The following is a 21,966-nucleotide window of genomic DNA, read 5'->3' as shown; positions in this document are numbered from 1 at the left end:
CTCAGTGTGTATGAATACAGGTATGGAAGGATGACCAGTGGTTAATGGACATGTGAAATGTTCAACCTGGAAAAACGGACTTGGGGAAACTATAGATGACTGAGAGTAAATGCCTTCAGAGGGAATTAACTCACTCATGGGGTGTGTGACAAATTAAAAAAGCAATGGCCATGTATATCCTATGAAGTAACACTGTTTGATAGATAGAAGAAAAACACAGACCCTACAAGAGAGAAAGACAGGAATTCACAGAAACAAACAAACAAAAAAATGACCTTCAAGTCAGAGAGGTATATAGGTCCAAAAAGGGAGTTGGGGGGCCAAAAAGGACCTTTGTGAAACCTGCTTAAGTGACAGTGGTAAAAGCCATTCTATATTGTCTGTTGAACAAAAGGTATATAAAGGAGTGGAAACTGGCAGTGCAAAGAATAGTGACACAGGACACATCTGTGAGAGAAACCAGAAGGAATGGGTTGAGCCTGATAGGAAAGTGGGGTGGAAACAGGTTGGGGATAAGGCTGGAAACCTGAACATACCTATAGATTATGGGGAAAGAAGCTCGATAACAAGAACTTAAAGACTAAAAAATGAGAGTATGAAAGAAAGGACTAGATAAGTAGGGTCAAAGAAGGGAGTGTACGTCCAACAACAAATGGCAAGAGTGATCCCAGAAGATGAGTGACCATTTCTCCTTTGAGGATATAACAAGGCTTAGAAAGCTGGAGCATTCTACACTCAAACCTTTCCTGAAGATCACAACTCTGAACAATCTAAGGATCACCCTCAGTAATAACATCCATTCACAGAAATATTTGTGGAGCCTAATATAAGACTACAAGCCTTCCATTCCTCCAGATAATTTAGAATTTTTATTCAAATGTCAAGACAAACCACTAGACAACCATGACTTTGGAATACACAGTTTTATCTGTTTTCTCAGAGTACTTCTTAGGCATAATAAACTAAGAAATAGAAGATGCATGAAATAATCTAATGAAAATTAAACAATTCAAAAATATAAAAATTCAATGAACAAGCTCAAAAGTAGATTAAGTATGAAAGAGGAAAGAATTAGTAAGTTCAAAAAAGATCAATATGGCTGGTTAGCTTGGTTGGTTAGAACGCTGCCTTGTAACATCAAGGTCAAGGGTTCAGATCCCCATACCAGCCAGCCGCAAAAAAAAAAAAAAAAAAAAAAAGACAAAGAAAGGTCAATAGAAATTAATCAATATGAACAACAGAGAGAACAGACTGAAAGAAGAAGAAAAAAGCAAGAGTCTGAAAGACCTATGAGACAATAACCATTCATGTTGTTGGAGTTCCCAAGAGGAGGATAAAAAAGTTTTTGAATAATGGTGAAATAAAAGGCATTAAACCTACATATCAAAAAGCTGAAAAACACCAAAAAAGGATAAACTCAAAGAATTCCATGCCAGACACACGACAGTCAAACTTATGAACACTACAGACACAGAAAAAACACTCTGAATACAGCTTGATAGAAAGAACACATTAGAAACTAGAGAACAATGGTTTCAATGGTAGCTGTTTTGTCATCTGAAACCATGGAGGACAGAAGGAACAAATATTTTTCTCAAGTACTAAAAGAAAAGAACTGATGAACACAAATCTTATATCCCACAAAAATATCCAATATCCTTCAAAAATGAAGGAGACTAGAGATACTTTTAGATGAAGGAAAACAACATCTGTCACCAGCAGATGTACCCTACAGGACAGGCTATAGGAAGTTCACCAAACAGAAAGGAAATGTTAACAGAAGAAGGCATGAAATTTCAGGAAGGAAGAAAGAACAATGGAATGAGTAAAAGTAGAGGTAAACAGACTATGCTTCTGATGACTTTTGTAAAATGTTTGACAGCTGAAGCAAAACTTACATCTTCCAACATGGTGCTCAGTGTATGAAGAGGAAATACTTAAGACAATTATATTAATTGGCAAGGTAAAGGAACTAATGGAAATTTCTATACATCAAAGTGCTAAATTGTTGATATCATTAAACTGTGATGTTTGTATGCACATTGCAATATCTAGAGCAACCACCAAAAAAAAATAATACAAAGTGATAAATAGCAAAACATTACAAATGTATCAAATGGAATTCTAAAAAGTGTGGAAGTAACCCACAAGAAGGCAAAAAGATTAATAATGATGATAATAATAAGGAAGAAAAGGAATAATAAACAGAAAATACACAAAAATCAAATCATAAAATGGTAAATGTAAGCACTAATATATAAATAATTATTTTAAATTCAAATGGTCTAAATATACCAATTAAAAGACAGAAATATGCAAAATGAATATAAAATCATGATCGAAGTATATGCTGTTCACAAGAAACTTACTTCAAATATAAAGATACAGGAAAGGGTGAAAATAAAACAATTAATATAAACCGTGCAAACATTAACCCCAAAATGCAGGATTAACTATATAAATATCAGAAAGTACACTTCAGAACCAAGAGTATTAAGAGGCAAAAAAGGATATTACATAATGATATAAGGGTCAATACACCAAGAAGACTTAGCAAACCTATGTGTATGTACCAAATAACAGAGCCTTGAATTATGTGAAGCAAAAACTGATAGAACTTAATGGAGGAACAGATGATTCTACAATTATAGTTCAGTATTTCAACACCCCTCTCTCCAAAGAAATACTAAACAGAAAATCAAAAAAGATATAGAAGACTAGAATAATGCCAGCAGAATCATGTAGACGTTTAGAGAAACTCCTCCCAAGAACACACAATCTTTTCATGAAGCTATACAGAACAAGATAGACTGCATCCTGGGTCATTAAAAAAACAAAACAAAACAAAAGGCAACAAATTTAAATAGTCATATCAAATGTGAAATAAATTGGAAATTAATAACAAATAGTAGGAAATACTCCAAACACTAAGAAATTTAAAAACATACTTCTAAATAATTCACAAGTTAGAGAGAAAGCCTCAATAGGAATCAAGAGAATGTAGAATTAAATAAAACCTAAGTAAAACATATTAAATCCTGTGGGATGAAACTAATGCTGTCGTAAAGGAAATTTACAGAACTTAATGCTTAAATTAGAAAAGAAAAAAAACCTCAAATCAACAATCTAAACACCCACCCACTTCAAGAAATCACTAAGAGCCAAATACAACCAAAGCAAGTAAGAAGGAAAGATACAATACAGATCAGAGCAGAAATCAGTAAAGTTAAGAACAGAAAGATAGTAGAGAAAAATCAGTGATATAAAGTGCAGGTTCTTTGAAATGATCAATGAAACTGATACATGTCTAAGAATACTGACAAACATGAAAAAAGAATGGATACATTTCTGATATCAGGAATAAAACAAGGAACATAAGTACAGATCCTGCTGCCATCAAAAAGATAGTAAGGGAATATTTCAAACAATGCTACAAACAAATTAGAAAATTTATATGAAATGGAACCATTCCTTGAAACAAACTATGAAAATTTACCCAATATAAAACACTCTGAATAGCTCTATACCTACTAAATAAATACACAATTAAAAAGCATCCAAATGAAAAATCTCCAGGCCCAAATGGTTCACTGGAGAATGTTATCAAATATGAAAATAACAAGCAACACCAATTCTACACACTGTCTTCCAAATAACTGAAGAGAGAATACTTCACAAATCAGCTGGGAAGCTAGTACCATGTAGACATCAAAACCAGACAAAGTTCAAAAAAAAGGGAGAAAACTACAGATCATGATCACTCATGAAATTAGATGAAAACTTCCTCAACAAAATACTAGCAAATGGAATACTGTAATATAATATATAAATAAAATTATACTCCATGACCAACAGGGGCTTATACCAAGGATACAAGACTGGCTCAATATTCTAAACTCAATCAATATAATGTCATATCAACATACTATAGCAGTATCATCACATGACCATATCAACTGATGGAGAAAAAGGATTTGACAAAATCCAACACTCATTAATAATATCAAAAAGATCTCAGCAAATTAGGAACACAGGGAAACTTTCTAAGCTTGACAAAGAAATTCTATAAAAAAAACCTTGTGGGGCCAGCCTGTGACTCACTTGGGAGTGTGGTGCTAATAACACCAAGGCCAGGGGTTCAGATCCCTATATAGGGATGGCCAGTTAGCTCACTTGGGAGAGTGTGGTGCTGACAACACCAAGTCAAGGGTTAAGATCCCCTTACTGGTCATCTTCTAAAAAAAATAAAATAAAAATAACTTGTGAGTACTAATGAGAAACTAAACATTCTCCCCCTAATATCAGGAACCAGGAGTGGATGACATCCCACTATTCCTATTCAATATCATTCTAGAAAGCCTAGCAAGTGCAATAACCCAAGAAAAGGAAATAAAAGGTATACAGATGGAAAGGAAGAAATAAAACTATTTGCAGATGATGCTTCTATGTTTAAAATCCCAAGGATTCTATTAGAAAAAAAAAAAGGCTAGAAATAATAAGTGAGTTCAGCAAGGTTGCAGGATAGCTAAACAATACCCAAAAAGCAAAATAATATCCAAAAACTAATTATATTTCTGTATACTACCAAACATCATATAAAAATCAAAAGTTTAAATCCCAGTGCTATTTACAATCACTCAAAAAAACATGAAGATATAAATCTTATTTAAAATGTACAGGAACTAGGGCTGGCCGATGGCTCACTTGGGAGAGTGTGGTGCTGATAACACCAAGGCCACGGTTTTGGATACCTATATAGGGATGGCTGGTTAGCTCACTTGGGAGAGCGTGGTGCTGACAACACCAAGTCAAGGGTTAAGATCCCCTTACCGGTCATCTTTTTAAAAAAATAAATAAATAAAATAAAATAAAATGTACAGGAGCTACATGCTATAAATTATAAAACAATAAATCAAGGAATACTTATATAAATGAAGTCATACTGTGTTCATGAATTGAAAGACTCAACAAACTTATCTATAGATTTAACTCAATTTCTATCTAAATCCAAGATTTTTTCATAAAAACAGAGAAATTAAACCTAAAGTATATATGGTAAGACAAAGGAACTAGGAATGCTAAATCAATTACAAATAAGAAGAATAAAGAGAGGAATCACTTTACTAATTTTAAGATTTCCTATATAGCTACAGTAATCAAGTAAACCAACAGACAGGGATCAAGAAAAATTCTGTGTTAGGTGTTTAAAACCACAGAGGAGTTTGTTTTTTAAAAATCAGACTTAAGGGGCCGAGCCCGTGGCGCACTCGGGAGAGTGCGGCGCTGGGAGCGCAGCGTCGCTCCCGCCACGGGTTCGGATCCTATAAAGGAATGGCCGGTGCACTCACTGGCTGAGTACCGGTCCCGAAAAAGACAAAAAAAAAAAAATCAGACTTAAATAGTCTTAAATGGTATAATAAAATTTGCCTATCCACATGTTTCCCTATCTCCTTAAATACAAAAGTATTTCATGACTGAAGACTTCATATTCCTCATAAAAACTTATGCTCCTCAAGAACTGAGACTATTTGATCCTGTACCAGCCAACTGCCCAAAAATTAAAAAATTAAAAAAAAAACAGAGACAATGTTGTAGAACAAAGACAATATTCAATAAGCTTTCAAACCTGCCTTCAACTGTCTAACTCTCCTGACACTGGACAGCAATGAACATACATATAAGACACATAAAGGAAAAAGAAAAAAACAAAGACACATAAAGGGTCATGACCCTTTAACTACTAAACAACAATGGCCTCCACCCAAATTAAGAAATCCATGGCCAAGTGCCATAGAGTTGGCCAAGTAATATGAAAGAAGCAGTGCTTACATTTTGTTTTCTTTCCTCTTCTACATATCACCTCCTTTTTATAAAAATTCCTGAGATAACCACTGCACTGTAAACTAAAGAGAAAGATGTAAGTAAAGGTTTTCCTAAGTGTACAATAACCACTGGGTCTCTCCATGGATGAATTCTCAGATGCACAATAAGACTCTAAGCTGGGTGAAATTCCAATATGACTCGTTAGGTGACAAGTGATATTCTGCAACAGGTTTTGCTCACAGTGAAGACACTTGTGGGGTTTCCCTTTGGTATGAATGATCAGATGCCACATAAGATGTCTCTTCCTGCAAAAGATTTTCCTCAGTGGTTACATTCAAAAAGTCTTTCCCCAATAGAAGTTCTTGGAGGTTGACTGAGGTTTGCCCACTCGAGAAAGGTCTTCCCACATCTGTTACACTAATAGGGTTTCTCCCAGTATGCATCCTTTGATGCTGAGTGAGCGATGAGCTGCGACTGAAGGCCTTTCCACATTCACTGCACTCATAGGGCTTCTCTCCAGTGTGAATGATGGAGTGTCGAATAAGGTTTGTGCTCCAGCAAAACGTTTTCCCACACTCAATGCATTCATAGGGCTTCTCTCCACTATGAATCCTCTGGTGCCTTGTGAGTCCTGACCGGCGGTTGAAGGCCTTCCCACACTCCGTACACTCGTAGGGCTTCTCTCCAGTGTGGATGCTGAAGTGTCGTATGAGGTCTGCCCTATTGCTAAAGGCTTTCCCACATTCCTTGCACTCAAAAGGTTTTTCTCCAGTATGAGCCCTTTTATGCAGGATAAAAGTAGAGCAGTGAGTGAAGGCCTTTCCACATTCACCGCACACATAAGGTTTCTCTCCAGTGTGAATCCGCTGGTGCCTCTTGAGGTATGACCTGTGGTTGAAGGCCTTCCCACACTCGAGGCACTCAAAGGGCTTCTCCCCGGTGTGGATGACGTAGTGGTGAATCAGGGCTGCACTCTCACAAAAGGCTTTCCCACATTCACTGCACTCGTAGGGCTTCTCCCCTGTGTGAGTCTGCTGGTGCCACATGAGGTATGACCTGTGTTTGAAGACCTTGCCACACTCAAAGCATTCATAGGGATTCTCCCCACTGTGGATGATATAGTGTCGAATGAAACCTGGCCTATCTCGAAAGGCTTTGCCACATTCTTTGCACACAAAGGGTTTTTCTCCAGTGTGACTCCTGTTATGCAAGACAAAAGTAGAACGGTGGGTGAAGGCCTTTCCACATTCACTGCACTTATAAGGCTTCTCTCCACTGTGAATCCGCTGGTGCTGTGTAAGGTGTGACTTGCGGTTGAAGGCTTTCCCACACTCCATGCATTTATAGGGCTTCTCCCCAGTGTGGACCATATGATGTTGAAGGAGGTATGTGCTCTTGCTGAAGGTTTTCCCACACTCTGTGCACTCATAGGGTTTCACTCCAGAGTGAATCCTCTCGTGTCGAGCAAGGAGGCGTTTCTTGTTAAAAACTTTCCCACATTCATTGCATTTAAAGATATTTTCCTCTTCCTGAATCCCGGGATCTTGACCTGATCCACATGAGTTATGGCTATGGACTGCATCTCCTGGAGTAACTTGCTCCTGTACAATCCTTGAAAACACATCCTCATCTGTCCCTAAACCATTGTGTTCAGGGCTCCTTTTCCCAGAAAGCTTCTCCTGCTGGGAATCTATCTCTGGTTTCAAGTGTTCTTCCTGCATTCTGGATGGCCCATCTCGATCCTTGCCTTGCCCCAACTGGGAGTCCCCTGAGGCTCCTTTCATTTGTTGTCCATGGAGTGAGACTCCTGCAGACAAGGCTGGCTCACAAGTGGCAGGTTCTGTGTTGTTGGGTTTTCCTTTATCACCTGAAAGAAATCCAATACACAGTAAGTCCTGTTAGTAATGACAACATAGAAGACACGAAATTACCAATTCAGTGAAAAAAAAATGAAGTTAAAAATAGTGCCTTTACATCTGTTATACTTTGCCATCTCTGAACAACAGGTTTGGAATTTTTCTTTTCTGTTCCTTGGCTTCTTGACCCCTTGAAGAAAAGACCAAATGGAGAGGCTAGGTGAGAAGACAGAGGGTCTAGAATGGAGATACCTGCTCAATTCCAGACCAGATATCTATACAAAGAGAACTCATTATGAGCCCCTAGATAGTTTGTTTTAAAGAGATGACTAAGAGTAAGGGATAGCCATGTCAGAAAGACCAACCATGCAAATAGAGGATTGGGGTTTGAGGCACAAGATATCTACTGAAGCTCTGGAAAGCGGATGTGGATTGGAGAGTGAATGATAAAGCAATGATTCAGTCAAGTGTACTTATGCAATGAAGCTCAATAAAACTCTGAATACCAAAGCTCTGGTGAGCTTCTTGGGTTGGCAATACTTCATGAATGTATTACTATACATTGATGCCAAATGGGTAACAAATCACTGAGGACATGGAAGTTTCATGTCTGAAACATTTCCAACCCAACATTTCATATCTCTACTAAATTATGTCCCTCGTCTATAATAAACATGACTGTGAGAATAATAGGTTTTGGGAAGTTTTGTGCACCTTTTTAGAAAATTACAGGAACTGAGGGTGGTTTTGGGAAATCTGTGAATTTGTAGATGGAGTTAGAAGACTTGAACAGACTTAGCAGTCATGGAGGACTATGTCTTTAACCTTGAATTTGTTTAAACCTGGATAAAAAGAGATCAAGGAAATTTTCCTACAGGAGGTGCACCATAATGTGGTCTGAATGGCACCATAAGAGTTGCCCCAGAGCAAAAGTGGGAAGGGCACTGTAGCCTTAGGAGGCAGAATATACAAAGGAATTGCAGTACATGAGAAGACGGTGTTGATGAGACTCTCGGGACAGGTGAAGACAGAGGGAAGTTGATTCCCAAGACTGTGACTTGAGTGACAGTGTCACTCCCAGGACAAAGCTCGTTAAGCAGAGTGGTATTGACACAGAGATAAGGCAAACTGGCAATGAAAAAAGAATAGATACTCAGAAACCCACTCATATATAGAGAGCTTTGGTAGATGGCAGAGGAGGTATAGCAGCGAGACTATTTAGTAATGGAACTAGAAAAACTGGCTATCCACATAGGGAATGAAAATAATTGCATTCTAGGGCCAGCCTGTGGCTCACTTGGGAGAGTGTGGTGCTGATAACACCAAGGCCACGGGTTCGGATCCCTATATAGGGATGGCCGGTTTGCTCACTTGGAGAGCGTGGTGCTGACAACACCAGGTCAAGGATTAAGATCCCCTTACCGGTCATCTTTACAAAAAAAAAAAAAAGAAAGAAAGAATTGCATTCTATTTCTTTCTGTACTAAAAATCAACTTCAGATAGATAAAAACTTAAGTGTCAAATGCCAAGTTATAAATCTTAGAATAAAATAAACAAGAACATTGGTTCAATATTCAGGTGGAGCAACATTTTTTCATACAACACACAAAATTATTGATCACATAAGAAAAGGCATGGACTGGACTACACTAAAATAAGAACCTCCATTCAACAAAAGATACTTCAGAGAATGAAAAGATAAAATTAAAAACTAGAAGAATATATTTGTAGCATGTATAACTGATAAATGATATGTATCAGGAATGTATAAAGAATCCCTACAAACCAAAAAGAGAAAGTCGAACAAGTTAATAGAAAAACAGGCATTCATCATGTAATGACACTTCACAGAAGAAAACAGATTGCCAAAAATCTTACAGTAAGATGCTAAACCTCCTTAGTAACGAGGAAAAGGCAAATCAAGGTCACATGAGATACTATTTTGTGCCCATGTGATAAGTGAATATTGAGGCGCCTTAAAGTATTGAGTATTTTATAGGATATGGATCAAAAGAGGCTCCCATACTTTCCTGGTGGAATGTAAATTGGCATAGGCACTTTAGAAAACAACGGGAATGAGGGCAGGCCCATGGCTCACTTGGGAGAGTGCGGTGCTGATAACACCAAGGCCATGGGTTCGGATCCCATATAGGGATGGCAGGTCAGCTCATTGGGTGAGTGTGGTGCTGACAACACCAAGTCAAGGGTTAAGATCCCCATACCAGTCATCTTTTATTAAAAAAAAAAAAAGAAAGAAAGAAAACAACTGGAATGATTTTGCAAACTTGAACATCTGCTTAGACTATAATCCAATAATTTCACTCCTAGAAACATTATCAAAAAAATGCCCCTACACAAGTGGAAGGTGAACAATATATATAAATATCCATGGCATCACTGCTTATGAGAATGAAAACATGTAAAAACTAAATGCCCAGAGAGTCAATGAATATGTGAATACATTGTGAGCCATGAGCATTTAACTGTTTTATTTTCTTCAACTGTAAACCTGAGAATATTTTTATTTTGAGTAGAGAAAGGATGAAGTTACAAAACAGAATATAAGTGAAGAAGAATTGTCCACAGAAAGGTGTGATATAGACTGGTAAAAATTTGCTGTGGCCTGGGGCAAGACCTTTTCCACTAGGGGAAAAGAGAAGCTAAAGATATGAGAAATTAAGATGAACATGTAAGGGTCAAAGATCAAGCACACAAGGAGGTAGACATTATTTTCAACATGAAAACTTGTTGACACATCAGTGGTCATATCCTGAGACAGTGGTGGCTGGGGAAATGGTAATTATCTGGAACAAGGTCTGAGTGCTGAGGGTACCTTATTGCAGGACACAGAGCTGACCAGAGGCATGAAGCAGATGTAGACAGCTGGGAGTCTATTAATATTCCCTAAGAAAAAGATGATTAGAGCTTGAAATAAGAGTGTGAGGATAGATTTGGTATCAGTAGTGAAGGGGATTGATTCAGGAGACATGCACAGAATTTGGAGATGGCTGTATATAGAAACTAATGGGGGTGGGGTGGGGAGGAACTAATGGAGATGGAGATGTTGAGGAGTTGTCTGAGGTTGTATCCGGCCTTCTAACCTGCCTGAAAGGCAGCACCACTCACTGAAACTTGGGAGGTGGGAGAAGTGAGCAAAATCATGGGTTCCTTGTTAGACCTGACAGTTTGGGTGCCTTTCAGACATTCAAGCAGAGATGTGCAGGACTGGCCAGCTAGGTCAGTTGGTTAGAGTGTGGTGTTAACAACACTAAGGTCAAGGGTTCAGATCCCCTTATCAGCCAGCTGAAAAAAAAAAAACAAGTAGAGATGTGTGATTGAAGATGGGAGAAGGTTTGGAATAGACTCTGAGGGGCTGAAGAGGGACTGCATAAAGACCTTCATGGGCTGGCTGAGCAGCCCAAGGGACCACCAGAGGGGAGAGACTGTGACTCTGCAGTGGCACCAATGAACACACATTATGGTCCTAGTTGCCTCAGCAGCCCAGATGTGGGACAGAGAAAGTCACATGTCACCTTGAAGTTCTACAAAACAGGAGATGCAGGAAGAAATGGGCAAGGGACTGCTTCTTAGTGTTGGACTGACACTCAGAGGATAGGTGGGTAGTGAAGGTGGGGAAGGGTGGTAGGCAGAATACAGTTGGAGAGAGAAATTGGGAGAGTAAAAAAGGCCTTTTTCTTCAGAGTTCAGAAGGAAATGTGAGATATTATTCATTAAAATTAACATGATATAAGCTCTAATAATACTTATATCTTACTTCTGATGAGTCACTGTGGTTCAGACACTGCTATTTTATGCATTAATATCCTCCCTCACACAACCCAATGACAAAGAAAATATTCTTAATAACAATTTTCACAAACAGACTCAGTGTAGTGAACTGAGTAGATGCTCACCAAACCATCTGCTCTTCTACCTAGACACACAGCTCAGCCACATCTCTCAGACCCCCGGACCCAAATACCTACCTTCCTGTGGGTGAAATGTGAGGGCAATTGGTGTTTCTGGAACTGGGTGTGCTTCCCTTCCTCTCTCTATTCTCTACCAGCTGGAGAATGAGAGGATAACCTTAAAGCAACAGGCTGATGACAGAAGGTACCTGGATCCCTGAATAACTTGTGGTAGAGCTCCTTAATAACCCACACAGACCGTGGTATGCATGAGAAAAATAGTTTTCATATGCTGAGTTACCAAGATTTTAAAGTTCATCTGATAAAGCAGGTAGCATTAACTTAGCTCAACTTATTTATAACAACACGAGATCATGCAGCTTCACTAGGGCCACAGAGCTGGTGATCAGCAAACCAGGTTTCAGGCCCACGCAGCTGGAGCCCTGAGACAGATCTCAGCTCATAAACCTCACTTCTCCTAAGGAGTGATGATCAGTGTGATGGGGCTGGAAGGACAGAGGGACCACAGGTCAAAGGGACCCATGGCCCCCAAACACCCCAGAAAAGCCATAATAAGAAGTTTCTCAAGAAGTTTCTAAGGCCACAGGTGTCCTCCTGATCTCAAGCCTGCAAGGACTCCTGCCTGCCCAGATCTTGGCTCCTACCTGGATAGGTGATTTGGGAAAGGTCATTCTTTATTGTCCATAGCTCCTGCCCATGTTCCAGGTGGGAGATCAGCTCGGGTCTGGGAACAGGACACCCTGTTAGTGGAGAGGGAAGAGGACACATAGATTTGGTGAAAAGAAATAAATCCTCTCAATCTAGTCTAGAACTTCAGGATGGTGACCAGTTCTCGGAATAAAGCTGCTCCCATCAACACAAACAAAAAGCTGTCTTATCCCCATACCAGCCAGCCACCAAAAAAAGAAAAAGCTGTTTTGTGACCTGGAAACCAAGGTCATGCCACACTGCCATTTTTACTCTTAACAGTAAGTCAAAAACCAATATTTAAAGGTTATAAGGGCCGGCCTGTGCCTCACTTGGGAGACTGTGGTGCTGATAACACCAAGGCCACAGGTTTGGATCCTATATAGGGATGGCTGGTTAGCTCACTTGGGAGAGTGTGGTGCTGACAACACCAAGTCAAGGGTTAAGATCCCCTTACCAGTCATCTTTAAAAAAAAAAAAAAATTAATTAATTAATTAATTAAATAAATAAATTTTAAAGAAAGAAAGAAAGAAAGAAAGAAAGGTTATAGCCATTTCCAAAAGACTGTGCCAAGCAATTTAAATGCATTATGTCATTTTCAAAATTAAACAATCTTTGAGCTGGCCGGTTAGCTCAGTTGTTTAGAGCACAATGTTATAACACCAAGGTCAAGGGTTCAGATTCCCATACTGGCCAGCCCTCAAAAAAAAATAAAAATAAAAAGAATGACACAATTAAACAATATTTATAAAATAATTCAGAGAAAAACTGATACACTTTAAGTATCGACTTTTCACAATCAAAAGAAGATACGTTGTCTTCATTGATCTAAGTATTTCTTCAGATCCTAAGCAGTTTTACAGTGGTTTTCCTGAAGGTCATGGACTAAATGAGGATTCTATTTTACCACTTCTTCACAGCATCCCCAGGAAGTCCACACCGTGATCAGCACCATATTACAGATGAAGAAACCTAGGCTCAGGCAGAGAAAGTGATTTGCTGAATAGCACGTACCTGCTGAATGGCCGAGCCAACATAGAAACCCAGGTCCGGCCATCTCTGCTCTGTGCTGTTTAACCACAAAGCTTCACAACACTGCCCAGAAGGTGCCAAGTCCAAGTATGATGATAATAATCATGAAGATGAGTCCCACTGCTGGTGGCAGTGGGACTCACAATGGCTCCCCTGCACATAGCCTGGTCTCCCAGGCACTGTTCTGAGCCCCTTCCATACAATAACCCATTTACCCTAGCAACAGCCCTGAGAAGTCAATATGACAGTTCTGTATTTGACCAGTGAACACACTGAGGCACAGACAAGTTCACTGACTTGCCCAGGGCTGCACAGTTTTTAAGGAGTAGTGCTGGGATGGAACACCAGGTGTCTCCCTCCAGACCCTGGTCTCCCAAGTACCACATTAAAGAAGAAACCATGTTTGGTTCCCAGTACCAACCAGCCACCAAAAAACCCCAAAAACAAAAACCCCACAGAAACTACAAACATCCCTGTGAAGCCAGCACTGAGAGTGAGTGCAGAGTGATGGTGAGGCAGAAATGTGAGCAGGAGGATTCATCCTCAGGGAACAGGGGCCTGGGGAGGGACAGACTTGGTGACTCTATACCTCAGCGTTTCATTAACCATTAAAAACAACAAAAAAAAAATTGGGCCGGCCCGTGGCTCACTCGGTAGAGTGAGGTGCTGATAACACCAAGGCCACGGGTTCGGATCCTATATAGGGATGGCCGGTTTGCTCACTGGCTGAGCGTGGTGCTGACAACACCAAGCCAAGGGTTGAGATCCCCTTACCGGTCATCTTTAAAAAATAAAAATAAAAAATAAAAAAATAAAAACAAAAAATTGGGAATCCTACACAGTGATACGGTCACTTACATTTACAGAAATATCAAGCAGCATCTACTCTCATCAATATTTCACACAAAATGGACTTTTACTGCAAATATATTCAGCAACACCTTCATAAAATAAAGATGTGACTTCTGCACTGAGTCAGCTAAACTGGATGAAGGACTTAGTCCAGTGGCCAAATTTTCCTTACTTTGCTGAGGATGGGGATGCCATGAAAACAAACAGAGCACAAACAGTGCCTGAAACAGCCCTTACACCCAATCAGTGCTCTGGGGACCTGAGCTGTAACCAATATTAATTGTTTTTCTTAAAGGTGATCCACTTTTGACTTTTCTTAGATTTCTTCAAAAAGGAAATCCTGCATCTCTCTGGTAAATGGAAAACCTAGTCACTTACCCTAATGGCAGGTCACCAAGAAAATGCAGCAGTGAAATCAAAACAATATTTTTCAGTCTCTCCATGCCATTTGATCAAAGTGTCTCTGCACTCTCTAAAACAGGGTTTCTCTACCTCAGCATGACTAATATTTAGGTCCAGATATTTCTGTTTGGGAGGAGGAGGGGAGAAAAGGTATGTCCTGTGCATTACAAGGATGTTTAGCAGCATTGTTACAGGTCTCTACCAGTAGAGTCCTCATCTCAGTTTTAGCAACGAAAAATATCTCCACATATTGCCCAGTGTCCACTGAAGGGCAACTTTGTCCCTGCTTGAGAACCATTGGCTTAGAAGAACATAAATATGGTAATGGCAGAAGGTGAGTGTGATTGAGGAGGGGCCTCCAGGAGACCTGGTGGTGGGGAAACAGCGGGTGAGGAGGTGGTGACTATGCTGAGCAAAGGCAGCCACGCAAAATACTGCAGCACACGGAGAAAACTCACCACACAGACAGAAAAGCAAGTGCAATGGCCTGAGGTGGGTGGGCGCTTGGGGAAACAGCAAGAAGCTCAGCAAGGCTGGAGCACAGTACACTCCAGGCAAAAGGATGTGAAAGTGAGTGAAGCGGTATAGGACTTTTTATTTTAAAAATTTTCATTATAAACTATCTAAATCTACTAACCTTTTCTAACTGTGCTTTGTCTCTTTTCACAGACACAGAATAGAACTCCAGTTGTCTAAAAATAGACATGTCTTACCCTAAGCTGAGTTTTGAGAATTACCCTGAATTTAAACCCTCCTTTCCTCCAAACTGAATAGTCTGTGGTGATTATCTTCAAGCAAAGAATCACCTAAGCTGATTTTTCTCAACCGTGGCACTTTTGACATTTGGGGTTGGATGATTCTTTGTTGAAGAGGCTGTCTTATGCACTGTAGGATATTTAGCAGCATCTTTAGACTGTATCCACTAGATGCCAGGAACACCCGCAATCAGGAAATGACAACCAAACGTGACTGCAGACACAAATGTCTTCTTGGGGCAAAATCACTGATTGTTGAGAAGCACTGCTCTAAATCTCTCTGTCTTTCTCTCTCGCTCGTCTGTCTTTCTGTCTTGTACTAGCAGAGAATCTTGGTCCTGGACTAAGAAAAGAGAAAATCACAAAGGCACATGAAGATAAAGAAGTCTCATAACAGACTGTGGAGTTTAAAACAATACCTGATGGTACCAAAGGTATATGCTTCGTGGAGGCCTGCCTGACCCACCTCCCTCTTGAAGAACCTCCCATCACCGAAGGCCCTGCTCATTGGGCTGCAAAGGGGACACCTGAGCCAACCAGGCTCACTCAGTTACATCCCTCTCTGGAACTCAAAACAAGAACCTCAGACAGAGACCAGTCTATGCTGGGCACTGGGTGAGAGATTCAGGGAAGCTTGGGCACAGTGGTGGGGATGTGGGACACTTGCTGCCTCAAGGACACCCTGCAGAGGCCAGAGAAATAGAGACAAGGAATCTGGGGGTCAGAGAGCAAGGACTGGGGTGGCCACTCTTGCCACAAACTTGCTAAGGCAGAAAAAGCCATTCTGAATAGACAGTTAGATAAGCTGACCCAGAGAGAGAAGTCAGGACATAATTTTGCTGGTTCTCAGTTCCTATGTCAGCCCCTTATAATGCATAGCTGTAAACCCTACCTTTGGGTTCTGTAAACACCCCATATTTCTTTATACCACTTTCTCTCCTTTGGCTGAGAGCCAAAGGGTACTAGGTTTCTTGCCCAGCAAGACACACAGAGACCACATAGAAAGAGACGAATCCAGAAAATGACTAAAGCTGTGGGAAGGAGGGAAGGCAGGTTCCAGAGGCCAGAAGGAGGGAGGTGGCACATCCCCTGCATGGTGGAGGGGGAAGGCCTTACCCAGAGAGACCAGGAGCCCGCAGTTTTCCAGCATCACCTCCTGGTACAGGGTCCGCTGAGCGGGGTCCAGCTGTCCCCACTCCTCCTGGGTGAAAGTCACGGCCACATCATCAAATGTTACGGACACCTGTAAAGTCAAATAGAGGTAGCAATGTTGGCCTGTGGACTGTTGAATATGATAAGAGCTTGTCTATGCTTTGCTGGAAACGGCGCAGAGAGATCAAGGCCCGAATCACAGAGCACCTCCTGGGGGCCAAGCTCTGTGCTGGGCTCAAGGGGGAGGGAGATACTACTCTGAACAATATACAATAGCGTAAGGGAGAGAAACCTCTGATGAGTGCACTACTAGAGAATGACACAAGACAACAGGCATGACTTGTGGGCTGTGAGATGCAGACAGTAAGGGCTCTAGGATGTCAGAGGAATGAAGAATAACAGTGCGGGCCGGCCCGTGGCTCACTTGGGAGAGTGCGGTGCTGATAACACCAAGGCCCCGGGTTCGGATCCCATATACGGATGGCCGGTTTGCTCACTGGCTGAGCGTGGTGCTGCCAACACCAAGTCAAGGGTTAAGATCCCCTTACCGGTCATCTTTAAAAAAAAAAAAAAAAAAAAGAAATAATAACAGTGGTAATAATACCAATAATGGTAACAACAGCAGTACCTGAGCCTTATTGGTCCAGCTAGGTGCCTGCCCCATGCTGAGGGCTTCACTTCCTGTGTTAAAATAACTAAAAGTCCCCAGCTCTGAAGTCAGACTCCTGGAGTTTGAATATAAACTCCTAAAACTAACTAGTGCAACCTCAGGAACCTCACTTCATCTCTGAGTCTTGATTTCCAGATCAATACAGCAATTCCCACTTCACCAATAACAGTCATAAAATTTAAAGAGAAAATAGTCAGTGCTTGAAAGGCATTAGGATTTTTATCAATTCTCCCACAGCCCCTGAGGTAAACGTCATCATCAGTCTCCAGGTCACAAGGAGCTCCACAAATTCACCCATAGTCTCACATCTTATGAGGAGAGATAGAATATGAACCCAGGTCCCGCTGATCAAGGGTCTAATAGTATAAGCCTAACAATCATCCATCACCAAAGTGAATCTACAGTAACAAGGTTGTGAAGCATTTCTACTAATTTTTGCTGTCCAAAGTGTTTCAGCAGCTCCTGAAAATATTTATTTCTATGACATGGGCAGAGCCCTTATCACCAGACTCATGGAAAGGTACCCATGGGTAGTGACACTGCCTGGACCAGCTCACGCACTGTCCCCTCTACCCTCTTCCCTAGGCTCACAGACACCCGTGGGATTGTAAAATGAACCGCTAGGCTTTTTCCTCTTTGAGTCCGCTGGCAGGTTATCTCTAAGGTCAGTATACTTTAGGACGAAGAAATTCAAGTGGTTAAACATAATGCAGGCTGTGGTCATGGCAGCACTGGCTTTTGACTGACCACAATATCTATACAGGCCAAAGATGGGATAAACATCCAACAAAAGACCACAGGACCTTGCCCTTCTGGGACATGTCTCAGGCAGGTGAGTGAAGAACCATGGCAACCTCACAGGCTCTCTTGGATCTCCTTAAACAACCATACACCTTGCCTTTGTTCACACAGTTCTTTGCTTGGGTATCTATCCGTCACCCCCAATGACCCATGTAACTTGCTGGAGAACTACAAAGTTCACTTTAGATGTCATCTCCATGACTTCCCAAACCAATCTGTAAAAACGAAGGCTCTGGTAGTCCACATACTAAATGTTGACTTTCTGCTACTTAAGTAGTGTGTGATGTTGGGCAGGTATTAAACATGTTGGAATCCTGAACGCTTCTCATGTTTAAAAGTGTTAATAACAGAACTTAACTCTGAGGAGATCAGGATTTCTTTCTTTTTTTTTTTCTTTTTATTCCTGAGGATAGACAAAGAAGAGATCAGGATTTAAATGAGGTGATAAATAATGCCCGCCCCTCAGCCCACATCAAGGATTCAGTGAAGGCTCGCTATTTTGCTTCTTGTGTTATTATTTGTGTTCTTTGCCCCCACAACACCCTAAGAGACCTCAAGCCAGCAGCTTTTTAGAATTCTGCCAGATCCCCTATACAAAAAAGCAAGACCAAGGGCAAATAGGGAAGGAACTACTTTAGCCTGAGCTGAAAGAACAGGCCTCCTGGAAAAAGTGACTTATGAGCAGTGTCCAAGACAGCATGAACTGCAAGCAAAGGCTGGAAGAGTAAAGAAAATTTTGCATGGTCAGGCTGATGTGTCTGAAGAGAAGTGAGCCAGGGAAGTAGGGAAGGAGACAAGGTCAGAGGTGGTAAGCCAGGGTGGACTGGGTAGGGACCTGTAGGCCATAGCTGACAGTTTGGGATATATCTGTGAAGGGATCCCCTTAAGTGGAGGTTCATTCATCCTTCAACCAATTATTGAGCACCTGTCAGAGGCCTGACACTGCTGGCATGGGGAAGCTGAAGGAGGGGTGACTAGATAGAAGAGGAGCATCCTATAAGATTGGTTAGGGGTGCATATATGGCTTTCTCTGGTTGATCCTAATTTGGAAGCAGAAACAAAAATTAAGGGAACAGTTAGTTATTAACCACGTACTTACCATGTTGGACCGATTGTTACAGAAGTTATCATTTATCTTCCTGGATTCTCACTACAGATGGTAATCTGGCTTTCTGCAAGTCTGACTCAGTGCAGGCTGGCTCCAAAGTTGTTTACTGTAGAAAAGGGGGTTAGCTTCCTGAACAGGTTGCTAGAGATTGTGGGCCAAAGTCCTACTTTTATGTGTGGTCTGACTATTGTCCATTTGCATATTCAGTCTTTATGTGCTAAGACTGGAGATAAACTAAGTGATGGCCAGCTCCACTTTTCCTAAACAAACACAAATGCAAAAAGAAACCCGGTGGCTTTCTTGGCTTCCAGCCTGATCAGGCCTCTGAACCAGCGGAGAAGCAGCAAGGCCCAAAATCTCGTCCACTCACCTGCGCCGGATCTATCAACGCAGCCGCCATCCTAGGACACTGTGGATCGAGCGGGGATGGAAAATGTTGCGACCAGGGCGATTCCCGTGGGCTCAGCCGACCCTCAGCTTTTCCCTGCCCTGGCCGGAGTGACCTTGGCTGACTGCCGCACTGCCTCGTCACGGGGAGGCTTACGGCTCGTTCCAAGACGCGGAGGTCAGTCTTAGCCGCCTTCCTGCTCATTTCTCAAGAGCCGCCTAGGAGGCGGCCACGGAACACCCCTGGCTCCCCACAGCCGGCGTGGACAAAACCGTCGCACCTAAATGACGTTACCATCAATGGGCCGGAAGTACCTCTCCCAGCTCCACGGCCCGCAGGAAACGCCCCTGTTGCGGTACGTCATTGGCCCAGCGCCTGCCGCAGGCGCACGGGGCAATGCCTTCTGGGTAATGTAGTTTTTCCTCTACAAAACCCCCACGGAGGAGGGCGTTCCTGAGCCAGTCTTCCTCTGAGTAAGAGACGCTGCAGGTTCAGAATACCGTCTCAGACCCAACTCTTTACAGTGGACAGAGCTTGGAGGAACTAAAGGGCGGGGACGAGACTGTTCATTCTTCGCCCGTGGAAATCCAGGCTCGGGAGGCAGGGACATTGGCCCGGCCTCAGGACACATGCAAAGACACGGAACTCGGCCCTCGGCTGAGCCCCTGACTTTCACGCTTTCATTATCTCCTGTCCTTTTTATATTCTCTTGTAGAGCTTACGGATAAACGAACAGTCAAAACGATTGCCAAAAGGAGGACGCCAGAAGTCCCTCCCTAACATGTTGCCAAAGCACTGTCCACCCCCCCTTGGGCCTTCTTTGGCCCCGCTCCACCTTCACGTGGTGCGTGAACTTCTGAGTAATGTATTGGCCCAGAGCAACCACAGAGTGGACTTGCTATTCACTGAGGCGGGTAAGCTGCAAGTAGCGGTGGCTTAAAGGGAAGCTCAGGATTCTAACTTCAAGCATGGTCGGTTTGAAATGTTTATAAGACCACAAAGCATCTGTCATAAGCAATTCAACATTTGACTGAATATTGAGAGGGGGTCGTGCCTGGGCATATAAATTTGGAAGTTATTAGCATACACTTATTTCATGGTATTGGGTGAAAATATGAAGAGAATGAGCGTAGATAGAGAAAGGAATGGAAAGTGGCGAACCCTGGACCAACACAGCATTAACTGGTTGAAGATAAGAAACCAACAAAATCCTGTTAGGAATTCTAGCAATCTGTCAAGAATCATATTATGCAAAATTTTAGTAATCTCCATTAGTGACATGTTTTTTTCCTTCTCATGACTATGAAGGTGGGAGAATAAAATCCAGCTTTCAATGAGTTAAGGACACCTGTGCTTATGAAAATGGAAACTCGGTGTGCAGAAAATGTCCTCAAGTGATTTAATTTTTTAAGTTGATTAGGGCGCAGCCTTATGACACCAAAGTCATGGGTTTGGATCCCCATAGCCACCAGCTGCCGAAAAAAAAAAAAATTAGAGGAGAAGCATAGAGTCAGTATGTTAAATGAGTCAAGGTATTAAGGTGGAGTTAAATTCCTGTAAGAAGGAGTTGTGTATAAGAGATTACGAAGAGGGAAAAAAAAAAAAAAGATCATGAAGAAATGTGGCTTAATCAGCATGCAAGGAACACTGTTATTATTTGCCCAAATTTGAAGAGAGACCTAATTATGGAGAGACATTCATATGGATGACGCTTAGGGTTAAACTAAACGGTTTTGGGTTAGCATGTAGATATTAAAGTTAAGATCTATATATTGTGTCATCAGAGGCCAGAATGCTTGCAGTCAGTGCAGGTGAGGAAAGGTATGTAGATATTGGAGTAACTTTGACTCCGTAGTTGCTTTTTCTATCTACTTGCCCAAAATGTGCCCAGTTGATGTGAATTTATCCAGCACCTGAAATGAGTAAATTGCGTTCATATGTATTAACTAGTTAATTTATTAGAAATTGCCAGGGGGCTGGCTGGTTAGCTCAGTTGGTTAGAGTGTGGTGCTGATAACACCAAGGTCCAGGGTTCAATCCCTGTTCTGGCCAGCTGCCCCTCCCTCCCGAAAAAAGAAAAGAAATTGCGAAGTGTTTAAATGAAATAGTAAGAAAACTGACAGAGGACTAAGTTAGAAAGCACAGATATGTAAGCACTGAAAGTGCAGGTAAAAAACCATGAGCCAGTGTCTTAGAACATTGAAATTATAGATCTGCAATAGTGGGGAGCTGTTTATCTGAGAGTGGAGTGGCTGCATTGTTTATACTTAATTATTTGGTCTGGTCATAATAGGGATGAAGCCAGCATTTGTTGGACATCTCACAATGAGAAGAGACCATATAGAGTATGGTAGTGGGAGTAACATTAACAAGGCAAACTCCATATGAAGTGATTTTAGCTAAGAGAAACTGGTGAAAACAATGGCTGCATTGAGCAGAAAACAGGTTTGAGCTCATCGCTGAGGAATCTGGATATTTGTTCTAGGTGCAGTCAGTTTATCTTGGATCCA

General features: G+C 41.5%; 1 protein-coding gene across 1 annotated transcript in view; it reads right to left on the bottom strand.

Annotated features, from left to right (window-relative positions):
- Positions 1-5,676: 5,676 nt before the first annotated feature.
- The window catches only part of LOC134372427 (uncharacterized), a 57,576-nt gene continuing 41,286 nt past the window's right edge, over positions 5,677-21,966 (bottom strand). Inside the window, exons 10-14 of the mRNA XM_063089937.1 lie at positions 19,751-19,880; positions 19,439-19,662; positions 16,454-16,580; positions 12,253-12,348; positions 5,677-7,690 (exon numbers count right to left, since the gene is read on the bottom strand). Coding sequence (XP_062946007.1) covers positions 6,060-7,690; positions 12,253-12,348; positions 16,454-16,580; positions 19,439-19,662; positions 19,751-19,880 — 2,208 coding nt within the window. The 3' untranslated portion in view covers positions 5,677-6,059. The remainder of the gene's footprint in view (positions 7,691-12,252; positions 12,349-16,453; positions 16,581-19,438; positions 19,663-19,750; positions 19,881-21,966) is intronic.

This window comes from Cynocephalus volans, chromosome 3 (assembly GCF_027409185.1).
Source record: "Cynocephalus volans isolate mCynVol1 chromosome 3, mCynVol1.pri, whole genome shotgun sequence".
NCBI classification, from domain to species: domain Eukaryota; kingdom Metazoa; phylum Chordata; class Mammalia; order Dermoptera; family Cynocephalidae; genus Cynocephalus; species Cynocephalus volans.
This window is presented reverse-complemented; position numbering and strand designations above follow the sequence as displayed.